General features: G+C 40.1%; 1 protein-coding gene across 12 annotated transcripts in view; it reads right to left on the reverse strand.

The window, feature by feature from the left end:
* Positions 1-13,364: 13,364 nt before the first annotated feature.
* The window catches only part of ZMYM2 (zinc finger MYM-type containing 2), an 81,946-nt gene continuing 75,373 nt past the window's right edge, over positions 13,365-19,937 (reverse strand). For all 12 annotated transcript variants that reach the window (XM_027884695.1, XM_027884687.1, XM_027884660.1 and 9 more), the window contains 4 exons: positions 17,658-17,772; positions 16,381-16,632; positions 15,926-16,046; positions 13,365-15,064 (listed from right to left, as the gene is read on the reverse strand). In XM_027884695.1, coding sequence (XP_027740496.1) covers positions 14,872-15,064; positions 15,926-16,046; positions 16,381-16,632; positions 17,658-17,772 — 681 coding nt within the window. In that variant the 3' untranslated portion in view covers positions 13,365-14,871. The remainder of the gene's footprint in view (positions 15,065-15,925; positions 16,047-16,380; positions 16,633-17,657; positions 17,773-19,937) is intronic.

The following is a 19,937-nucleotide window of genomic DNA, read 5'->3' on the forward strand; positions in this document are numbered from 1 at the left end:
TTGTCACTGCAGTGTATTGTTCCCTGTTAGACACTCAGCCATGGTATACCTCTTCCAAACTTAAATTTCCCTGTTCATATACTTTCTAAACCATTCCTTACAAAATTATTTTACAGCAGAAGTCGTAAAGATTTTTTTTTTGGCCAGTTTTTGTCTAAATCAATGCATTTTAAACCTGTGAAACCAATAATGTCCTCAGGTTCCAGTGATACACAGGGCCATGGGAGCAGTCTCCAGGACATTAGCCACATGTAGCTTTATAGCAACATTTAAATTTAAAATGTAAATATTTAAAATTTGATGATTACAGAGCAGGGTGAGGAGATGAGCAGTGCAGGTTCCTGCTCCAGAAAGCTGAGGAATCAGGGCTGTTGGGCAATGCAGAGGAGAAGCATTACAGAAGGCAGAAGAGATCATAGCAATGCCAGTGTGCTTCCAGCCAGGACTTCCAAGCAGTTTAAAAGGCCATGTAGAGAGACTGGATTTAATTTTATTATCAAACAAGTTAACCTGGCTGCTGTGTACTTGAGTAAAGTGAGTGCTTCCCACTGATATTCTCACTACCCCCTGCCAGGAGTTACTGACCCTTCCTAGTCCCATGAATTAAACTAGAGAAGAGATTGATTGAATTAATCGTATACAACTGAATATATTTCAGAAGTCACCTCTAGGATCCAGAGCAAAGGATCTGGAGTGGCTGGGCAAACTGGTCCCCACACTGGTGAGAGTGTTGTAACCATGATTTCTGAATGATTATAAGGCACTGGAATATCTCACCACACTCCCTTCAGGTACACTACTCTTTGACTGTCTTGAACACCCAAAATATTTTGTGATATGTAAATAGGAAACTGGATGGACAGTATAAAATGTGTCAAAATTGACAGTGTTTTCAAACTTCTCTGACATTTTGGCATGAAACAAATCCTATAACTTAACAAAATTATATTTAAATAACCATTACAAATAATTTTTTTATAGAATTGCAATGTAAATTTTTATATATACCTTTTTAATAACACATCTTGAATTCACTGTTTAAATTCTGCAATTTTTTTTAGCATAATAACCTGGTTTATTTTTCACTTGAGTTCAGAGATGCAGGTGGATACTGACTGCACAGGGGATGATTTCTTTTTTTTTCAGGGGATAAATCCTCATGTCCAGAAAAGACACTTGTTCTAACCAAAAGCATCTGGAAATACTTGCACTTATTTTAACTTTGGTTTTTCCTAGTTATCTGAAAAGATCACACTGCACTTGCTTAAACAAAACATTTAAAAATGCAGTTGTCATCTATTCTATTCCTCCAGTAGCCGAACACTTTATTGTTTTATAATAAATGGTGACATTAGTTCATATCATGTGATTAAAAAGGATTCATCACACATTAGAGCCCATAATCGCAGCCTATAGTCTCATTTTAACATTTCTCACTGGCATATCCTACTTGACCCTGCTTACTGCAGCACTTCTATTATGCTGTCTAAAAGGACAAGAGGACTGAACAGAAACAAAAATGCAGGGGTGAACATTGCTTTCACACTCACAGCTATGTGTTCAGTACTGTTATAGCTCTTGATGAATAGAAGAAATCTGGAGTTTGGCCAACGCCGCTTGATAGAAATCTCCATCTTCCAAAAAAAATGTCCTGATGTGTTTAAAATAAAGTAAGCAGTTAAACCAGTGAGCAAGAACTTTCTTTCACAGAAATATAGAGCACCACTCAAGACAACCTTATTTACTATGGTATCAGCTTCATACTTGATGCACTATCATCGTTTAGTGGTGTTTATTTTCTTTCTTGGCACACTGGTAATGTATGATAAGGATAATCAAAAGATCTTTTTGTCTAGGTTTATAAGAGGTAATGAAGTTTTGATGTATTGCTTAGGAAAGAAATCAAGCTATAATAAAACAAAAGTGTACCTTCATGTGCCAATTAATTCTGTTACACATGGCATGCTGATAACATCATGAAAATAGTTTTCATGTCTCTATCTGAGTGACACGAACAACTAAACCAGATCTTTCTTGTTTAACTCTTTTTGCTATATTTCTTTTAGGAGATGGGTACATCAAAACAATGTGAAAATAAAAGGTAGTGAGGTGCTGTCTGAAGCTGAGCAAAATAGCTGAACTGCTGGCAGGTTTGTTACACGGACTCTTGGGGCCAGCAGAGGGGTAGGGAGGCTGCTGCTGGTGCTGGAGGGCAGACAGATCTCCCCACTGGGGGTGACTGAATGAGAGTTTTGTCTCCAGCCCACAGGGCTCCAGCACTCCCTACCCTGGTGTTGTAGTCTGTTTGCTTTGTTTTACACCAAGAGCTTACCGGTAGAAATATGGTGATGAAATCTAAACTCAAAAGACATCCCAACATGCAGTTCAGCCTGGACATTTCTGTTTCTCGGCTACTTGAAATTAATTATCATTATTCATCTTGTCCACAGTGCTTTGTTATGGGCTCTACCACTCACTTCTCTATGGCAAACCTGCTTGAGACAGGGCTGGCTTGAGGCACTGTGAGCAGTGTGTTTCTGGTGCCTCAGGGCTGGGGATTTGGTCTAGACTTTTTCTTGGGGAGTAGCAGGTCCAAATGAAAGCTGTTGGTCGAGTGCAGGGTGGTGAGGCAGCAAATGTCCCTCTGTCCTTGTACCCTACTTCTGGGCCCCAAGCATGGCCACCTGCACATTCCCAAGCTACACCTCCGGCTGAGCCAATTTAACTCATCTTCTGAACCGAATCTTCTCCAGCTTTGCTGAAATCCAGGTGCTCAGTGACGGCCGGTATCCATCCAATGGCAGTTCCCCTTCCTGAGGAAAAAAAATCCCAACCAATCTGAATCATAACACCTCAGTTTCTTCATTTAAAACCCTTCTCCATGGCATATTACTCGTCTCTAAATTTGCTTCTGTGATGAAGACACAGTTTGTTCTAGTGGCTTTTTTTTTGCTTGGCAAAATCAGGGTAGGCTCAGGCTTTCCCCAAATGTCTGACAGCCCTCAAAAAATGATGTATACAAACTCCCTGCACAGAAAAACCTCATGAGACATCCCACAATACAAAGTATTTTATATCTCTCCTGGGGGATATCCCTTAGGCTTTCAAAATTAAACAGAATCTTCTCTGCTCCTTTTGCAGAAGCTGGTTATCCCACCTGGGACTATTTTTTTCACATTGTTCAACATATTTTTCATTATATCTTCTAAAGTTAATTTTCCAGGTCTGCCTTACAGTGCTTGTCTTTCATTGTTCCTGTGTGGTTGATGATGCCTTGTCTTTGCATAGCTTTCATGGTCCTGTTGCATTTCAGCTCTCCTCCTACCTGGATCCAGCCCCATGGCCAACAGCTGCCGTCCCTTTTTGCTTGCACTTAGGCTACAGAGTGTGCAGAGGGTAACAAATGAATAGGGTCCAGTGTTGGAATCAGTGTGACCATTCGTGCAGCTGTCAGAGGTTCCCTCCCCATGGGAAGGTACAGGGTATCATCAGTTTAACCCTACTACAATCCCTTTGTGTGTGAGGGAGGATGTGGTGATGCTGTGTACAGGTCATCCCAACTCACCTGTGTACTTTCCACAAAACCGCCACAAACAAAACCTGAAATCACCATCCAAACCCGCCCACAGTGTGATGCTCCCAAACATGCTCCTGTGTACATGTTTCACCCATGTACGTGGTGGTCCTCAGTGTGGTGCTCCCATGTAACTGGTCTATTTTTCTTATAATGGTGTTCCTGCCTGGTTCATGATTCAGTGGGGTGCATGGTTCCTCAGCATGGTGTTCCTGTGTCTCTGCCAGTGAAAGAGAGCTCTGCCCCTGGCTGCTCATGAAGGAAGTGTCATGAAAATCACAGTAACTTTCTCATGAAGTGGCACCTTACTCCCATTAGGCTGCAACCTTTCCCATCTCTCCCAAGACAACCCAGACACCTCTCATAAGACTTGGTGCTGACTCCCAACACCTCTCCTTCCATGCTGAGGGAGTCAGATGTGAAATCATTGCTGCGTTAGTCAGTCCTCCTTCAGGCCAGGTACCCGCACACTCCCTGGCTGGTTGCAGGTCTCCTGCAGTGCTCTGCTGCCTTGTTTCATTTTGCTCTTGTCTGTCAAATAGGAAAGAAAAATGTCTAGTGTAAAATTTCCACCACCCTCCAACTGCTTTATAATCATATACTTTCATTTGAATTTGTCTGGTTAACATTGGCCCTGCTTTTTTATAGCACACCCATATGATTGGAAATCAGCAGCACTGAAAATGAAGTTCAGGAAAATAAGAGAATTGAAATTAGGTTACTGTTTTCCCCCTCATTCTTAAATGAAATTGATTTCTTTTGGTTGTTAACAGTGCTGTCTAATTATTGTATCTCATTTCACTGTAATATGAAACTCTCTGGGACCCGCATTGTCCATGTTCCTGAGTTTTCACAGAGTTAACGTGAAAAAAATGTGGTTACATCAAGCTTTCATTGTATGTGGTGTCAGTGATGTGCTGAGGGCTTTGTTAGGCACTGGCTGTGCACGCGCCCACGTGACCATCTCAGACATCTCACACAATGCCATAGAAAGGGTCTCGTCAGCAACACCAAATTTGTCAAAAAAAAGAAAGAAAAAGATTTCAAACAATTGTCTTCTCTCGGAAGAGCATCTATTTTAGTAGAAAGCTCTGATGTATCATTCGTATTTAATGCTTTTTTGCCTCACTGGGAAACACGCAATGGCTGCACAGTGGTCTGCCTTCCCTCATGTATCATCAGCTAATTTGCCTGGCACTGCCGGTGAGATTCTTTTACAGCACTTGGAACACTGAGTACCTGAAAATTACGTTGAAAATTAGTACAAATTATGGAGTAGCATTATATATAAACTACCTGCCTGCTGACACGTATTGTTTCTTCCGTGAAGATGACAGATGAACTTGAAATCCAAGACATATGGAAGTCAAACCTGGCAGACAGTACACAGTATACAGTAAACAGAGTTAATGTTCCTATTTACAGAAAAAAAACACCCTGTTTTAATTCTTATTAATGTAAATTTAAAGCCTCTAGGACAGACAGAAAAAAAAAACATAAAATGGGCACAAGTGGGGTTCAAAGCACCAACATAAAGGAGAGGAAACCTGTGCTTTCTTCCCTATCGAGCACACCACTTATGTCTTATATTCAGTAATGGTTTCACGTACAAATTGCAAAAGCCTTAAATCAGTAGTGTAAAAATTTGGAAAAGTTTAGGTATTTCTTTGGTTTGTTGGTTATGGGGTTCACACCACTGAAAAGAGAGTAGGTGCCTTCTCACAGAGACTATTTCTGATCAGCACAGTTCCAGGAAGGGATGTGTATATACAGGTTTAAACTACCATGGAAACAACTCTAAAATGAGATTTCTTACTTGATGAAGGGATGCACTTGTATTTTCCTGAGTTTCACACATCAAACAGTCGATGTATAATTTCCTTTTTTTTTTTTTTTAATGCTGTCACAAATTGTCAGCAGGAAAAAAATAAGAGTTCCTTTTCAATATCAGCATTTCTTAGTCAGGCTTTATCCTATTCACACAAGACAGTGCGGGATGAGCCTAAAGGGTGGCCTTCTAAAAACATCATAAACATGATTATTTTTTCACCTACGCCACATCAGCTAAAGAAATCTGCTGCCTCTTCTTCCCCGTAAGAGACAGTTTAAGATACACTGCTGCAAGACAGCAGCAGCTCTGGTGTTTCTATTGAAGAGGAGCAGGTAGGGAGTGTGGGTGGCCTGGTGGGCAGCAGAGCATCTCCAGAAGCATGCAGTGGGTAAAAAAGCAATCATGACTATGTTCAACAAGCTTTGACCCTTGAGGCAGACAAAATAGCCCAACATGTCAAGAGCCATAACCATTTCTGATGTGGCCTCCTGTCACATATTTCTTGCTCTGACCACAGAAGCTTCCCTCTGAGGAAATCAATCTTTGTGATCGTGCATCACGTGCGCCTGCCATGGGCTGAGACATGCCCTCACAATAAAATTTATCACTTAGCATATCTGTAGGAAACCACCTTTCACTCAGGGTCTCTGTATGATCAAACCCAGTTGCTTGTGGGCTGAAAATGATTTGTGAAAAGATTAGTTTTCAGTGTCTGATCTCCCTGTTGTACTGAAATAAGGTTTTTCTTAGAAGTTGAAATATTGTCCTGGTGACAACACTGGATTTTCTTCAGTTGAACCCAATTGCTAGGTACCTTGCTGGGCATCTTGAGATAGGTCCTTCTGTTGACCCTGGCAATTCTTCTATCATCTTTCTTAACTACAGATGGAGAAAGCACAGGACTTTATTTACAGAGTCCAAACCATGAGTTGCTACAGTCATGCTCTCATTTGCAGAGCCAGTAAAGCTATTTCAAAGGCCTTCACTGCTGTGTTAGTTACCTTCCTGAAACAAGCAGTTTGGTTCTTCTGATTCCCCTAGCAACAGTTCAGCAAAGTGATTGTCATGAACTAGAAATGACAGGCTATAAATGCTCATCTTTAAAATCTTTTTGAAGAAAAAGCAACCCAAGCCCTTCAAGGCTTCCTCGCACTCTCCCTGCATTTTCTGTGCTTCCACCACGGGAACTCTGCAAACAAGGTACAGTGCTCACCTTGTGACACCAGGGTGGAGCTGCCACTGCTTCAGTGACTGGGACCTTTCCCCACAGGACATGGGAATTACTCTACTTATGAGAAGGAACATGAGTAGGCAAACACTAGAGTGGGCTGTTGAGGTGTTTGCCAGGACAGGCACATCCAACTCCACCAGCAGCACAGCACCTCAGCTCCCAGCCTTCTCCACCAGACCAAATGCAGCCCCCATCAGTGCACCTCTAGTCCATGGTGGCAGTGAGGATCACAGTGGCACCAAGAAATCTTTTTCCTCCTGGCAATTTTCATCTCAGAAGATGACAGCTCCCCCTTAACTCAGGAACCTCCTTCCCTATGCTGGTAACGACAGTGCCTTTGGGAAGGCAGAGCACAAAACAACTCAGATGGTCTGGTTTCTCTGAGGCCCTTTTTGCTCACCTGTTTCTCTCTGCCCTGCAAAAATCTGTCCCAGGGTGATGCTGGAGGAGTAAAAGAAGGTAGAATACTTGCTTTAAAAAATACAAACGGGAGAAGTGTCACTTCCTCGCATTTAAAAAAAAAAAAAATTAAAGAATCTGTATGTTATTTCTGTGATGCAAAAATACATCCACCCCTACCTAGAAGACTTAGCACTGCTCCTCTCCTCCAAGATTCCATCCCAGTGGGTTTCTGCAGAGTAACAAAACACTGTGAAGGGGCCATTGCTCTTCTTGTTGATTTTTGTTTCTTTTCCTCAACAGTTTGTATTGACATCCCTTGTTATTCACTTCCTCCCTACTGAGTTCTAACAGTCCAAATCATTCAGCCTTTCTCTCAGAAAATCCTTTTCACATCTTAGCTAGGCTCCAATTCTTAGAAAGTTCAATAACTGCAGCACTAAAGCTGGCCCCTTGTTAAACTGCAGAGCCGCCGAGGAATTTCACAGGATCCTCTCTTGTTCTGGCAGTGCACTGAAACTTAACTCACCACTCGCCTGTGGTTCTGGAGGTTCACTTGCTGCTCTGAACCTCTTTCCCTCTTCATCTGTGGGATTCTCCAGTTGAAGCTGGAGGAGAAATCACATTATATCTTGACAAGACACCAATGACGCAGATGAGAATGTCCTCCCTTGAGAGTGAGCACACTTTTTAAAAAAATGCCAAAATACACGTTGGACATTGCTTCTGGGGATGAGGTGGGATTTTATTAGAAGAAATACTTTTTGCCTGAAGGCCAGAAGAGATGACTGCTTTAGTGTAATGTGGTCATCTCTCTGGATGAATAGTCACACGTAGGTATTCTATAGATATGTCTTTGAAGAATATCACTTCAAGTACCTTGGCTACAGAACACACTGGTAGAGAATTCAGAGGATAGCCTTTAAGTTCCCTCAGCTGACATTAAGGCCAAAGACTGCTCTTCCTCCTGTTCTCTTTCAAAGCTTGCCTTTTTCTATTTATAATTTTTAAAAACTTTCACCTTTAATCCCACTAAGATCACTGATCCAGACAGAATTCATTGGGTTGGGAGCGGGAAGCAATAAAAAAAAAAGCTTTATCTCAAGTTAATAGAAATCAGACTGTAAATCTTTCTGTATTTACGTTTTTGATTACCACAACAGAGATGCTACATACTAACACACGTGTCACATCTGGGGCTGGAGAAAAGACAAGCAAAAAACACTTTAAGATGTAATGAGGAGGGAAGATTTTTGGGATTAATTTTTTTTCCAGAGGTATCATCAAGGCTGATGATTTTGCAGTGATGGTGGGCCCTTTCCTTTGCCTTAGTGACACAGCTTTATTCTGAGCTTTATTTCTGAGTTGAAAAGCTTCCTCTTCACTTCCACGTAAGGTATTTTTAAAAAAAATAACTGAAGACTAGAAATGCAAATAGTACACATATTGCCTTGTATAATGCATGCCTAAAGCAGGAATAATCTTCACAACTAAAAGAAATCTTCATGACTTACTCAGCAAACATACTATGAAATATTTCATATTTTAAACCAGTAAAGCACTTCCAGTGGTTTTGCACAAATGAAATGTTTAAATTACTCAGATGACAAGCATGTTCCTGTTTCTTTCCCAGAACGGACACAGAGGTTTTTTGTTTATGAACCAGAATTTTAGTGTAAAAACAAAATAGAGGAGTTACAAGTACCCAGGCACATTGTACACGACACAACCCACTAATACTCTAATTAATGTGAATCAGGGAAAATTATCTAAATAAACAAATCAGCTGATAGATAAATGAAGGAAAAAGCTGCTAATAAACCTAACTCTCCTTGTACTGGGAAAAAAACCCATCCTTTAGGAGTTCTTCTGAGAGAAACCAAACCAGCCAGGAAGAGGCATAGCTTGAAGCAACTTGGTTTAATGCTAAGTTTGCTGTTTCCAGACCTCACAAGTCCCAGCTACCGTCTCTACTACTCAACATCCATGGGATTTGCCTTCCAAAGCCTTCACCTCCTGCACAGCTGTAGGCACCTGGCAACAGACGGACAGACATTTTCAGTATCTGCTCTTCTGTCAAACTCTCACCAATTCAGGTCAAGGTAGATAATATAAAATAAATATTTAAACTTGGGGAACAATTCTAGGAAGATTTCATCACTCACATCAGCTTTGCTGTTACCTTGATGTTCTCCCCAAGGCAGGGTGGCAGCCAGAAATGGCCCTCACCAAGTGCCACATCTCCAGGAAATGCCACATTTCAGAGAAAGCAAAACTCAGATCACGTTCGAGTCCTGTTCATACTCACATCCCTGGAGTTTGAAAAACTCCTTGAATAAGAAATCAAAGTTAAGCTGTATCTTTTTTCCTATTCGTTTTTTGTGAACTTCTGCAAAAATTGCTCTGCTCAGAAGTGTTTCCAGAACTGCCACCACCACTAGTTTACATAGGTAAAACCATGCTTCATGAGGGGAGCAGGAGAGTCTGGGGTCTCATGCCATAGCTTTTCTCAGCTATGACAAACAAGAGGGCTGCTGTATGGCTCCTTGCCAGTAGCTACCTCTCACATCCTCCTGCCAGCAACAGAGGAAATGATTGACTGTGTCCTTGAAGAGTTTTTCCAAGAACTCTGTTATCTTCAAAGATTTTCTCCTTTCAATTCACAAAAAAAACCCCCCCCCAAAAAAAAAAAAAAAAAAAAAAAAAAAAAAAAAAAAAAAAAAAAAAAAAAAAAAAAAAAAAAAAAAAAAAAAAAGAAAAAAAAAACACACAAAAGAAAAAAGCATACTGGAGATAGAAAAACATTTGATGAAACAATTAGTAGAAGTGCCACAGGGTACCTGGGACACAATACAACAAGTTAACAGCATCCTTTCCTACTGAAATTATGCACTTGCAAATGTGCCATGACTGCTCTACCAGTGGCTTTACTCCATAAAGACAACTAGTTCTTGGGAGAGGAAATATTTTCCAGACAACTGTATTTGGAAACACCAACACAGCAATACCCTGAAAATAAAAACTAGCCAGACTAAATCCTTTTAAATACGTACCTCATTTCCACATCCACCGACAGCACACAGCAGTTGCTGGGTGAAAACCTATGTGGGAAGTTGTAAGAGGTGTCAGAAGCTCAGAAAGTCTCACCACAGTACATATTAACCCTGCAACTTTTTAAACCCCATTAGTTGTTGGTGGATACAGCCAACCTTCTCTGTCCTGTCTCCCAGTGCATTTGCTTACTCCTCTTGCCCAGCACTAGCTTGTATAGTGGTCATCACATCTGTCTCCCCCTGCATCCCAATGCTCTTTATTACACTAGTGTCTCACTCAAATCCATTCTGGTATTTTGCCTTGGAGAACTGGGTGGAGAGCTGGGTCGGGGAGAGGGGAGGCTTTTGTAAAGGTAATGTTAAGGTGCAATTATTCCATATTAAGGAATCATGAACCTGGCTCATGTTGTAGTTCATACATTTTCCACCACAGACCAACAGCAAGGAACACTGAAGTGATGGCAGCTCCTTGACAGCAAAGAGCACGACAAACACCCCATGCACAGTGCAGGTCCCGCCCTGCCTGCGAGCAGAGGAGGGGGATCACACCAGTGCCCACAGTGAGCTGGGGCCCTGCCAAGGCTGAGCCGCTTGCCAGTGGCTGCCAGCTCCAACTGGAATAGCGTGATGAGCAGGCACTAATCCCCGCATCATCTCTGTGCAGCTGTGGAATGCCTGCCGTGCTCGAGGGTGTCCACTGAGAAGCCTCACTGGCGTCACAGACACTAACGCCAGCCTAAGTTCTGAAGCATGTGCCCCATTACATGCTGGTTCCAAGCATCTGTGCCGTGGCTTGTGTGCTGAGGCTTTCAGGTCTCAACACTTCAAATTCAAAAGCTGCCAGAGGAAACATTTATGTCTCATTTGAGAAATGGGAAATTCCCACAGTTAACCGAGCCCTGGGTGACAGCCCATGCTGCAGCCACACTCACAACCCTCATGAGACACGCACAAACCCTATGGCTTAGTTCTAACTCTAAACAAAGGGTAACTCAACCTTTAATTCCTCCAGAACATCGTTAACCTTTGTGCTATAATCCAGAGACTCATTTCACATGTGATGACCAAACACCCTCTTAAAATCTCAGTAACAAACTCCAACTCCACGTACTCTGCATCATACTCAGTCCTACACATAGCACGTATCACATAATGCACAATATGAGTATAATAAACTGAAAAGTGAATGTTTAAAAAAATGGAAATTAAAATCTTTACCTGCCACTCCTAACACTAACAGACAAAACCAGGAAAGCGTAACAGAAAACAGCCTTCTATATAATAAAAAAGGTCAGTGAAAATGGGTATGAGGTGAGTGCTTACTACCACTCATCCTTTTCCATCTTGCACACCACCTCCTTTCGGGACTGCAAGGTTTATGAACCATCCCTTCTGTTTTCCCCACCTATTCACACAGCCCCCCCATGGGGCAGAACCATAGATACCAAGAGAAAAAATTTTGCTGCATGATAGAATCCCACCGTGAGTACTTTAAAGGTAATTAATATTGTTCAATAAAATTTAACTGTCGTAATTTATGCTTAGTTCACTAATTACAATAAGCTCCATTTTCCTCAGTGACTGAACACAGTTACTTACAAAAAGAAAGATGACTGACAAAATAAATTTATTTTCCGAAAATTGCATGATTTTTTCACTATTTTTCACACTGAACTATATTTTCTATGTAATTTGCTTACTACTGCTGCCTAATTTCCTTAGTGTCCTAAGGCTACTACTTCACCTGAGGATTGTTCAAAACTTCATCTCAAACCAAGAAGATGCAGAGCACATGACTGGAGAAATTAGGAGACCCCTGCCTGGACTGAACTGCATTGCCAGGACCATCTGCAGGGCGCTGTGTGGACAGAGCAGTATAGTCCCCACACTACATTTATCAGGTGAGCTCTGCCAGAGCTCACAGGGATGGCCAGAACAGCCAAGTTGCCACTTCACACCCTCCTAAAGGGGAAAGCGAGGGCAGGTTTCTGATACATATCATTAACCTGAAAGCTGCGTGTCTGTGTAGAACAGGGCATCAAATACTGTCCTGCACAGCAATGTGTATCTAACTCCTTGGCACCAATCTTATTCTAGTCCAGCTGCTGACAGTTCTTACAAAGAAAAACTATGTGCCCTGAACTCCTAATTATTATAAAATTGCATGTCTTTGTTTTTTCAAAACTAAAGTATTTTATTGCATTCTGCATCACCATTCAAATTCAGGAATAAAATGCATACATTGACCCATGATGCATACTTGACCGCAGTATCTCTGCAGCTTAAAACGTTCAATCTGAACACATGAACCACTTGAAAAACATTATTGCTGATGATGGAATAGCTCCATCTTCTGGAATAAAAGTTCTGTTCTTGGAAACCATCTTTATATTTCCAACACGGATCTATATGTAAAAACTTCTATTTCAAGACCCAACTTGGATATTTTTTCTGATGCCTGATGAATCTTGGGTAGAAAATGGGAGGAATTTAGGACAATAATGTGATTTCTTATAACCTTTAGGAAGCATTATTTATTACCTCATGATGCTGAAAATGTCTATACATTCCTCAACATGCCACACTAAAGACTGACGTTACTATTTAAGAAATAGTTTGATTTTGAGAACAAGAATTTAAAACTCTGTAAAGACAAAACACTCAACACACATACTTAACTTTCAGCTTCATGGTAAAAGTTTTACAAGAGCGTGTTTGTGTTTAAACACTGTTGCAACTGAAGCCCCTGCTGAATTATCTTAAGTCATAACTGCAGAGAAGGGGCTGTAAGTGATCCTTACCGCTATTTATCAAAACACTTAAAGGTGTGTTTAAATGAAGTACTTCAAGTTACACATAGGATGCAGTTTACACAGGCAGTTAGTCACAATTCCCATATGTAAAATTTAACTTACGGTCAATTCAGGTGTTAAAAAAGCTGGAGACACCAGAACAAAACAATGACTACAATTCCTGATTTCATTACTTTTATGTATCACGGGCACATTCTATGCGTGTTGTTTGAGAAAAACCCAAGTGTTAATGAGCTAAGTTCTTACGTATTCACTCACAGAGGGAAAAGTGTATTAAAGCTGTTAGTGACCTACTCACTGATGCTGCGTAGTATTTCTTGATTTCACAGGAAGGGTAATGCCACCAGAAAGAAATGAAGAATTAAACCTGTACATCCCCACCTCCATTTGAAATAGCAGTATATCTAAAATTAATACATACTCACAGACACTCACAGAATAGCAGAAATTTAAATAAACTTGCTTAACAAAACAAAGCAACTGAAGCTTTATTTCTCTATATAGAAAGATGCGTCCTTATGTGTAATCTTTTCAGCTAAGGAAAATGAAAAAGCCATGCAGCCCTTGAAAGAAATAAAAGCTCAGGTGGTAATATATATATACACAGAATGTTTCTCCTTTAGTAGATGGCTAATGCCATTTAGGAGAGACTTAAACTTATGACTACTTTATAGTAGAATATTCTACTACATTTTTTTCAGTACAACAGCAAACCCATTGCTTGAACCACCATATTGTTCGCATCAGTTAAATAAGAGCAAATAACAAAACTTGAGCAGTTAAATATGTATCTGGAAATAAGACTACTTATGCAAAGTAAGTACAACGAAAGGATATAAACAAACAAAAGGACTTTTCTTCAAGAAAAATTGTCTTTCGACTTTCTGTAACTTCACATCTCATATGGCTTTTGAATGGAGGCATTAGTTAAGAATTTTCCCACCCAAAGTCAAGTATTGCCTGTATTTAAATACAGCAATGCAAGGACAAACAAAGGTTAAAAATTTAGCATACCATATTACTTCATGTAATATGGCATAGAACCCCTTCTTCTAAGGCTACAAAGGACAAATTTACATTGATATGAGGTACTGGCAATTATGATTGGAAAAGTAAAGATGAAAAAGAATTATACAGCATTGTCATCAGACAATTTTTCCTTCTTTTTCTTTTCCTCCTTTTTTTTGAGGGGTTTTTGGTTTTAGTTTTCTTTTTTACAAAATACATGTCTTGATGACCACATGCTCTAAGCTTATAATCATTTATTTGTATATATATATATTTTATTTGTAGGGGCAATTGAGAGAGAGTCACAAATAACGAAAGGACACTAAGGTTTTAATAAGGGCAACAAAAAAATGTTTTCACCAGAATAGATTCACATTACAGTACACCAATATTGACAGCATTCTCTTTTGTCTATTTTTGGTACATAAGATGGAATCTCTCTACATAACCTCATAAGGCTTCAGTAACTAAAAAGTAAAAAACCTATTAGTTTACAATTCATTTAAAAATTCTGAAAGACACAGCAAGTTCTAAACTTTAGTAGTGCTACCCATACACAACCATCCAGTTTAAGAAGCCCTTAAAAGAGCCTCCTTTCATGAGAGCTTCCAACAGCAGAGTTGTGCAACATGGATGTCTTGTACTACAAGGGGAAAAAAAAATTACACATGGCACATTCTCATTCATATTTTGCAATGTAAAAAGTTACAAACATATCTAATCAAATAAATAATAAAAAAAGAATCTGAAATGTGTTTGTTATGTATCCTAAGACCACTACGCAGAATAATGGAAACTTTCACTCACAGACTATTTACATGGTAATACCCACGTGAGGGTACACACTGCTACAAAACTCATAAAACAAAGGGTAAACTTGAAATGTTTTCCATAGTAAAGGTCTAGCAGCATGACTATATCTAATGCTGTTTGTTTTATTGACAGTTTTTTGGAAGTTTGTTTTAATCTATGTCTTCATCCAGTTCGTAATTGTCTTTATCATAAATATCTTTTACTAAAAGAACCCGTACGAGCATATTTTCCAAAGTGTTGCGGTCCAGTGAAGTGGCAGTGTACCAGATGGGACTCTCCGCGGAGACAGAGCATTCTGGTTGCAGATAGAACATGTCTGTCCTCTGATTCAGATTCTGTGGGCTACGAGGAGGTTAAAAAAAGGGGGTTAGAAAAACAGCCTCACAGGATAGAGCAGTACATTAGCAATTCCAAAATCCTGATCAAACAAAACTTTAACTGCACCTAGGCAAGTTGCAATGTGGAGAAATTCAGCCTTGCTCATAGAAGGAGCCCATGGCCAGGTCTGGCCCAAGCCCAGCCAATCCCACATCCTCAGAGCAGCCTCAGAGTCCTAGATGCCTGGGACTTGGCAAGCTTCCAAAACAATTAGCGACTATATTAATTCTTTTAGGAGTTGCCTAACTTTTTTTTTTTTTAATGTATTCATTTCTGTTTCTTTCCTGCACAATTAATTGTGCAGGTTGGAAGGAAACAGGCTATTTCTAAATGCTGGCTTACCATCCTTAGCACTTTTCCTAGGACAAAGTACTTCAAACATGTTTTCACACTAGGTATCTCAAAAGCATCTACATTTCAGATTCCTGATAACTCCTCATGCAGGAAACCCATCGTCTCAATCCAATTCTTACTGAAGAGACGGGGATCTCACAAACGAAACCCGCAGCAGCAAAACCTACCAGATCCCTTGCTGGTAATTCTCTGCAGAGATACTTGGTGTTCACAGCTAAGAAAATTGAATCATATTGCCATTCTCAGAGGGAGTCCTTGACAATTAACATCGAAATACTTCGCTGCTCTCACACCTTCTGCCCATCTTGTCCAGATACAGAATGGGAGATTTCAATACTTTCCTTTAGGTATTTTTCAGATGGTCTCAATCCATTCCCTCTGCTTGAGTGCATTTCATGCTGCATCAAAACAGTTCCCTCCTGTATCTGGTTTAGTCTAGACCTCTTCTGTATTACCCTGTATCATACTTACCTTTTAGACAGATAGCACTCAAACATTTTCACGGGGCATCTAGCTGGATCAGACGTGTTTTCAATTTGTTCAAATACCGGTACATCATCTTCATGTTTCCTTTTTCCAGTAGTAATTTTATCTTTAAGAAGAAAATCAACAACATTTAAGATATAATTTGAAGTTAGTTTACAATTTTCAGTAAACTTCCCAGTGTGGGCAGCCCACCACAGCTATGCATATCTGCAAACTGGAAATGCCACCCACAGCCACAGCCAAGTCACAGCATTTACCAGGGAGGCCAGTGGGCCCAAAGGGATCACTTAGCGCAGAGACCCTGTAGTCTCCATGGACCACACACTCCAATTAGAGATCTGGGAGCTGCTAAACTTCATGCAAAGGCAGAGCTCTGGCTCATGGCAAGATGCCCAGACATCCCTCAGAAGAGCAATACTAATTTTCAACTGCTATAGTACCTTCACTATCAGCTCTGCACAGGGAAGACACTTGATATCGAAGACAAGCTTTGCTTTCCATTGTTAGTGGATTTTTCTTCCACTGTCTAAAAACAGTGCCAAAAGAAAGCCTTAAGTGCTGCTCCACAGTTTTCAGGCCAAAATATTTAGTGTTAAAATAGAACAGAGTATTCAGAAGAGCAACAGGTGAATGTGATCCTAGCTGTTTAATCCTCCAAAGGTAATCTTCTTCAACTCGAGAGAATATTGATCCTTGGAAAAAAAAAGAATATTGGAGAAAACACAATGGGTTAGCCCATAAACGGTCCAGGTGCAAAATATCAAGTCTCTGCTTATTGTGAAATGTAACAAAATGCTCATGACAGAAGCCTCTAATAAACATATTTAATTATAAGTCCACATCCCCAAACCCACCTCTTAAAGACAGACACTCACTGAGATAGTCAATGGGAATTATCAGTACAGGTAATTTCACAAGGAACACATTTCTGTTCAATTACAATAGCACTGCTGACATGCAGCTCCCTCATGTTATCACATAAAAACTCAGGAGGTAATCTTAATTCCCTCATAAAAAGCATATCTTTGAGTCAATTTTATTCTGCTCAGGTAAGGCCTCCAAACAGCATACCTTCTTATTTTCTTACTACTAATGGATCTCTCGCTTGGAAAGCACTCCTTGACAAGGATCATTAACAGGGTACAGGAAGAACCCAAAAAAGAGGCTCTTAAGAGCTATACAGGAGAAGCCAACATCAAAAAGAGAGAGGAAAGCATCTGGCAAGGACATTTCTCTGCTGGGGGAAATCTGCTTTCTCCATTAACTGACGATCCTCCTGAGCAGAAGACCCACATCAGAGAATCCTCCTAATCCAGCCAAGAAAGGCTAAAATACATCACTTGTTAGCCCTACCAACACATAGCCCAGTGCCTGCCTGTCTGCTTCCATCTGGGGAAAAAATGAACCCAAAGAAAAATTCAGCTCAGGTAGAAACTCCAGGTCAAAGACTTATTCTAACTTTCTCTCCTAAAAATGGACAGTCAATTTTAACAGGCAGTGACAAAATCAACTCTTGTAGCATGGATTACCCAGAAACAAGACAAAAGGAACAGCTACAGTCCTAACTTAAAATCTTAGATGATACCTTCATAATTCCTCATCAGTTACTACTGCATTGCATAAAATGTTTTTATATACATATATATATATGTGTGTGTGTTTAAGAATACAGAACTATTAAGAGATGAAAAACATACATCACTGAAAAGAAAATTACCATCTGGAAGTATGCTTGGTTGCCAACTTCTAAGGATTTTATTTAATTCCTGGACAAACGTCTGGTAGATTGGATCAATAAATATGTTGTCTTTTCGATTACTTCCATATAAATACTACAGAAAAGAGAGAGAGACACAGCATTTACGATTCCAGATTAGGACAGGGTTCTTGTTTTTATAAATATGCAAGCATTGTACTGAAAAAGAGTATCTAAAAAATAAAGCTATGCCACTTTTCCAATATTTAACAGTTAAAAGTTACCTCCAATAAAATATATGTTATAAATTCCTAACTGGATATGAATTATAGTTTCATTACAACTCTAATATTTTTCTCTAAGATTTCCTGTGTGCAACATTGTATCAGTGAATGGGGAGTCATTAAAATAACAAACCACAAACAATTTATTTATCTTTTCCTACACCTAGGTCTTCAAAGAAGAAAATCCCACACCTAGCAAGAGTTCATCATTTTAAATGTGAACTCTGGACAGCGATTAAACCATCTTCAACACAAAAGTGGGAGCAAAAAACACACCACAGGGATATGCAGCAGTGCAAGAAAAATGACAGCATGGTGTAAGGCGCCTGCCTATTCTGCAATCTAATTATCTTAACCTTCTTGACCTTACAGACAGAAATTCTTTAAACCTTTACCAAGAATTACTGGCTGAGGGCTATACCAGTATTTGACATCACCCTCTCTGGAGACATTTCTAAGAAGGGGAGGATTGGCTTCTTAAATTTTCCACTTCGGTGTTATCTTTGCATGAACAAGCCTGTTAGCGAATACAGTAAAAGTGACAGACAAAAAACCGTACTCACTTCTGAAAATGGTATCTATTTCTGTACACATACTTGAAATAGCATTAAAGACAGCACTCATTAACACTACTTGGTCATGGGCAGCACCAGACACTCTATAGAACAGTGTCGTGTAGCAGGGGAGACTGCAACATAACACTGAACATACATCTGCAAACCTTCATTCCCACACTGTAACACTGTGCTCTGCTACTCCACTAACTCTAAGAGGGGCAGGATTAGCATAGGTTGTTCCCACTTGGGATGAGCTCTACCGTAACTGCAGCAATCCGGAAGGGATTGGCTGGATGGGCCTCTGAATCCCACAGAGGAGAAGAGGCTGAATCACTGCCCACAGCACCTTCAGACAAACATCTGCCAAGTCCATCAGTCTCAATTTTGTCCAAACACCCCCATTACCAGACATACAAAGAAAACAAACCCCAAATCCCAATCTACACTGGGACAAAGAACGAAGGTCATGATGCAGCAGAGGAGCACAAGGATGTTAATACCTTTTTCTAGATGAACCCTCTCTACTAGATGCCTGCCTGACCATGCAGCAACCTTTACTTTTAAGTGTGATATTTTTCAGGATCAGTACTTTAGAGTTACAAAAAGCATTACTGAACCATTTCTGTCTGAAAGCAGAACAATTTCAGCTGCAAATGAACCTGAACTGAGAGACAGCACTATCTGACTCAGGGACCAGTTTCCTGGAAAAGATTTTACCATGCTTCCTTCAAGAAAAGTTATTTTACAAAATCAAAAACCTCCAAATTAGGTCTTGAAGACTCCTGGGCATTTCACCTATGCTCAAACCACATTACACCCACAAGGAAAAGCTCCAACCTGCATGTGTATTAAGGCACAGTGTGTGCAGTAATTCTGGTGGAGGGAAAAAGAACTTTTTTGCTAACCTATGGTTCCTGCATTCTCTTCCTCTGAAGACAAACGTACTCTAAAGTAGGAAAATATGGATGATTTTTGGCACAACTTCATCCTTAAATGGCATCATTTAATGTCCTCTGAGCCTCTCCTCAAAGCCAGTACCTTTCATGCAGTAGCAGACAATTTATTCTCTTCCAGGGGTACCCACAAAGGGGTTGTCAGATGGAAAGAAGGGCTAAGAAAATTATAGAAGGCAAGGGAGTTTTGTTGTACATTGTGACAACTACATTGCATTTAGTGTATCATTATGTTTGTTTAAACATGTTTCCTCACAAGGGTAACACACACCCCAAATGTACAATTTGCCATTATCCCACAGAAGATGGCTGCAGCCCTTCACAGCTCACATGTTCACGTTTCTGTACCTCACTTGCTGTCTGCCTTTGTGAAACGCAAACTCAAAATGCAAACAGGGTACATCTTCCTACCAGTCCAAACAGCAGTGGCACATTTGGACAACTAATCAGGGCTGTTAACATCATCTGAATTAAGTATAAGCAATAATTATAATAAAACAACCACAC

Source organism: Empidonax traillii, unplaced genomic scaffold (genome assembly GCF_003031625.1).
Source record: "Empidonax traillii isolate 1590-97213 ecotype Southwest subspecies unplaced genomic scaffold, ASM303162v1 scaffold9:size3134949, whole genome shotgun sequence".
Classification (NCBI taxonomy): Eukaryota; Metazoa; Chordata; class Aves; order Passeriformes; family Tyrannidae; genus Empidonax; species Empidonax traillii.